The 1,508-nt window shown below is 23.3% G+C and overlaps 1 protein-coding gene across 1 annotated transcript in view; it reads right to left on the reverse strand.

Annotated features, from left to right (window-relative positions):
• Nucleotides 1-1,341: 1,341 nt before the first annotated feature.
• LOC107490996 (uncharacterized) overlaps nt 1,342-1,508 on the reverse strand; it is a gene marked incomplete in the record, with an annotated part of 1,294 nt that continues 1,127 nt past the window's right edge. The window contains 1 exon segment of the mRNA XM_016111786.3: nt 1,342-1,508. Within this exon segment, the coding sequence (XP_015967272.1) occupies nt 1,496-1,508 (13 nt within the window).

Raw genomic sequence — 1,508 nt, forward strand, 5'->3', positions numbered from 1 at the left:
AAATGGATGAAAAAATATTGGTGGGGTCCACTCATTTTTTTTCCCTCCAACAATGGAGAGAAAATGAAGAGAAAACTAATTCTCTCTCTATTTCCAATATTATCCCTTTACTTTTTTCAATATATTTTATAAATAAGGATAAACATGTCTTTTTATATCATTTCTTTCCTTCTTATTTTCCTTTCATCCAAACACATCTAAAGAAAATAAAAATCCACTCAATTTCTTTCCTTTCCTTTCTTTCCTTTCTATTTCTTTCCTCTCTATTTCTTTCCTTCCAACTAAACATAGCCTAACTTCATGATCTAATAATATTCATAGCCATATTTATTTAGATACAACAGGTAAATTACCTCCTACTAAAATAAAAGATGAGCCTAGAATTTATTAGTAGTTAAGTCTCTTGCATTAAAATAAAATAAAATAAAAACCATGTGAAAAAAGAGGCTTTTGTGCGTTGACTATGACTTGATAATTGACCTTGTTGCGCCATATACGGGGCTTAATAGATGTTAGGTTGGTACATCGTACACCTGGACTGGTAAAACTTGTTTGAAATTGACTCCAATTTCTGCATTTTTCCGTTTCATATAACGAATAATGAGGCCTTGGCTTACACGTTAATTCCTTTCTCCTTTGAATATTCAAATCTTTGTGTTGAACTTTTTGACACGATTGAATGATTGATTTTTTAGTTTAAAAAAAAAAAGCAATAATAAGAAATTTGAACTTCTGAACAAATCAATGTAATTGAGTTAGGGAATGTTTCATAAATACGTATAAAACGCCTTTTTTTTAAATATATTTTTTAATAATTAAAATTTAATATATATAATTATTTAAATTGTGTTATTTTTGTTAAAATTAAGTTAGATAAATTAATTTGATTGAAAAATAGTGAATTAAATTTTAAATTGGTCTAAATTAATATTATTTTTTAAATGATTATAATATTCCTATTATATAAAATGATTAAAATATTCTTATTATATATATTAATTTTGAGAATTATAAATTCTAGTTATTTTCTTTTCTGTTGTTATAGGGTTAGAATTTAAAGTTTTTAAAATTAATATATATATGTGGAATATTTTAGTTGTATTTTATAATAGGAATAGTGTAGTAATTTTTTATAAAAAATATTAATTTATACCAATTCAAAATTTAAATTATTAATTTTTTTGTTAAACTGATTTGTCCAGTCTAACTTTTAATAAAAAAAATAATACAGTTTAATTGATTATATGTATTAAATATTAATTTTTAAAAAACATCTTTAAAAAAAGACGTTTTTGACATCTTTATTTAAGTGGAAGGCACACCTTTTTTCCAATACATATTTTAGAACAAATTAAACTCTATCATTAATGATACACTCCAATTCAAACCTAAAAGGTTGCTATAATAATAATAATGGTGCAACTTCCTTATTACAAAATAAACATCTATATTTATATATTCTAATTATATATCATGCATCAAATATGTTTTTTCTTTAGTATGGAGGG

This window comes from Arachis duranensis, chromosome 5 (genome assembly GCF_000817695.3).
Source record: "Arachis duranensis cultivar V14167 chromosome 5, aradu.V14167.gnm2.J7QH, whole genome shotgun sequence".
Taxonomy (NCBI): domain Eukaryota; kingdom Viridiplantae; phylum Streptophyta; class Magnoliopsida; order Fabales; family Fabaceae; genus Arachis; species Arachis duranensis.